The sequence below is a fragment of the Sinocyclocheilus grahami genome, unplaced genomic scaffold (genome assembly GCF_001515645.1).
Source record: "Sinocyclocheilus grahami isolate Dianchi unplaced genomic scaffold, SAMN03320097.WGS_v1.1 scaffold10714.1, whole genome shotgun sequence".
NCBI classification, from domain to species: domain Eukaryota; kingdom Metazoa; phylum Chordata; class Actinopteri; order Cypriniformes; family Cyprinidae; genus Sinocyclocheilus; species Sinocyclocheilus grahami.
Genome location: NW_015513398.1, coordinates 4,014 through 6,778, shown reverse-complemented (window position 1 = coordinate 6,778; position 2,765 = coordinate 4,014). Strand labels below are relative to the sequence as shown.

At 36.8% G+C, this 2,765-nt stretch overlaps 1 protein-coding gene across 1 annotated transcript in view; it reads right to left on the bottom strand.

Moving 5' to 3' along the window:
* Positions 1-402: 402 nt before the first annotated feature.
* The window catches only part of LOC107578521 (CCR4-NOT transcription complex subunit 10-like), a gene marked incomplete at its 3' end in the record, with an annotated part of 4,170 nt that continues 1,807 nt past the window's right edge, over positions 403-2,765 (bottom strand). Inside the window, exons 3-6 of the mRNA XM_016264470.1 lie at positions 1,158-1,252; positions 910-1,071; positions 677-827; positions 403-545 (exon numbers count right to left, since the gene is read on the bottom strand). Of these exons, the coding sequence (XP_016119956.1) occupies positions 403-545; positions 677-827; positions 910-1,071; positions 1,158-1,238 (537 nt within the window). The remainder of the gene's footprint in view (positions 546-676; positions 828-909; positions 1,072-1,157; positions 1,253-2,765) is intronic.

The following is a 2,765-nucleotide window of genomic DNA, read 5'->3' as shown; positions in this document are numbered from 1 at the left end:
ACTGTTTGTTTGATCAAATAAATAGCCTTACTGAGCATAAGATGCTTTTTTCCAAAAACAAGCGTAAAAAAATAAAATAATAAATAAATAAAATAAATACATAAAAAATCTTACTGACCCCAAACTTTTGAAAGGAAGTAAATTTGGTACATTACATAACATTCTCATGGTAAATAATGCTAATAGAGATATAGCAACAATACATCGTTTTTTTTTTTTTTAAGATAACAATGACGGATAAAAATACAGTGATTTTGCAGTGGTTAAAATGCACTTTGTGCAAGTTTTGTGCAAGATGTAATAACACCTGTAACAACACTTCAACAATTCTAGTGAGAACAAGTGAGACAGGGTAAAACAATCAAAAATAAAAATTATTTGTAAGAGCCAAATAGCTCTCACCTCTCCTTTGCCATTTTTGCTGTTCCCATCCTTCACAGTGAGCTTCTCCAGCACAGCCAACAGGTGCAGTGCCTTCTCTGGCTGGAAGGTGAGCAGGTATAGATCCACCAACAAGAAACAAATGGCCTGAGCAAACTTTTCTTCTAGGACAGAGAAACCCATCAAGCCATGCCACACTATTAAAACACTTAATACGTTTGGTGCTAGTCCAGGTGCAAAAAAACTAATTGCTCAACACTATGCAAGAACTTTTCATTTGCATCCTGAAACATACCAAAAGGTTCAAGAAACTGGTAGAGCTTCTCCCCGATGGATATAGCTTCTGAATACTGTCGCATGTGGTAATGAATCACCGCTTGATTGTAATAGAGGATACTGTTCTCAACATCATCCAAACCGTCAATATCATCCACAGCTGTGTGCATCTGCAAACAACGATCAATTAGCATCAGTCCTCTAACGACATGGCTTAGAATAATGAGAAGGATGCCATATGAAACATCAAACCTGATTCTTCAAGGTCATTAACGTCTGCTTCAGGGTGCTGGTTGTTGTCTGCCCACTTTTATAAAACTCAGTGATCGCTTTATTCAGTGTAATCTTGTAGTCCTCTTTGTTAAGCTCCTGAAGGCTGCCAAGGTGTTTCAGGGACTCGTCATAGCTTCCAGCCTAAAGAAACATCACATTATATCGTCAACAATGACCTCCGGAAACAACCACGGATACAGTCGCCTGCTCAGATTATAGTGATTTACCTTGAAAGCCTCAAAAGCATTGGATGCCGTCTCCTTCGCCTGATCCGAGACCCCAGGGGAGGAAATGCTGTCATGTTTCATGTCACCAGCTTGATCTTGAGAGGGAACAGATGCAGTAAAGTGACAGATGCGGGACTCAAATCATGCTGTACCTACTGACAGCATTGACCACCATATATGACTGGAAACTACACCTTCAACAGATTTAGCTACACTTTTACAGTAAATATACTTTATACTTTGACCTTTGTGATTGTAGCTAAAAAGAAAATGAATTCAACAACCTAGGCTAATTGTCAAAAAACGAAACTCTTAATATGTTTAAAAGCATTCCTCGCAGCATAAACAAATTACACAAACCTAATTGACAATGTATTGCATGTAACGTTACAATCAGCATTAGGCCAGTTCATTCATCGCAGTTAGCTATCTATTTGGGTCTCTTTACTCATTATTGCCCAAGTTGCTAATTTTTAAACTAATAAGATACGTGTATACGAATATAACTACTAAATAAGTATCTGTTGGTGAAAATCATCTGTTTACAGTCCCGGTGGCGCTCAATAACAGCTGCAGTGTTTATCAGACTGACTGAATATTACAAACTCCGCTCACCTGAGCCTGTTTCAGCCATTCCTTCAAATGTATGGACGTTAATTTACTTTTACAAGAAGTAAAGATGTAAGTTAATTCCCCTATTTGAATATCCAGAGAGAAAAGTAGAAGGTGTAATCTCTCCACTTCAGATTCAGAACTCCGCCATGAATATTACCCACAACCGCCGCGCGAGTGTTTTTTTAAACGAGTGCATTTATGTATGCGATCGCCACCGAGCGGTTTGGAGGATGAACCGCAGCTGGTTGCTGCTTAACGCTTGCTCAACGAATAACATTTTCTATGGCAAATAAATGAAGCAAGCTGGTTGAACCTAATGAAGAGTCTATATTATTTCAGGAATCTATTACATTTGTTATTGCTATAAACAAAAAAAGCCTTGCAGTGAGTCTACCTCAATCGAAAAATGTGAAAGAGTAGGAAGTAATCCTATAGATTTTTTCTTTATGGATGAAAAATTTGCCAAGCATAATATGTTTCATAATATGTGGTTTATTAAAATGGGAATGTACATTTCTGAACCAATTCAAAAGAATAGAATGAATGTAAGCTATTAAAGTTTCATCTTTGTGACCACAAAACATACAAGTAATATCATTGGCGTCTATGGAAAATGCGAAATTAACAGGGTACATCATATGCAATATTATAAAGTGGGCTTCTTTGGTCTATTTGGAAATAGAGTAGCTTTAGCCTATGTGGGGTATTGCTTAACACTTTCAGATTTGATTCATGTACAACAAACCTGTGGGCTGATTTCCCATGAGTTCCCTCAGAAAGAAAGAAAGATAGAAACATCTCACTTTCAGCTGCTTTTATTTCCAGAAATTTTATTCACATATGCAAATATTTGCATGAGCATAAGAGAGATTCAACAACGACAAACTGAACAAGTTTCACAGACAATAAAATAGAAAATTAATAGGTTAATGAAAAAAAAAAATGGTGGCCACTACACTCTTAAAAATAAAGGTGCTTCAAAAGGTTCTTCAA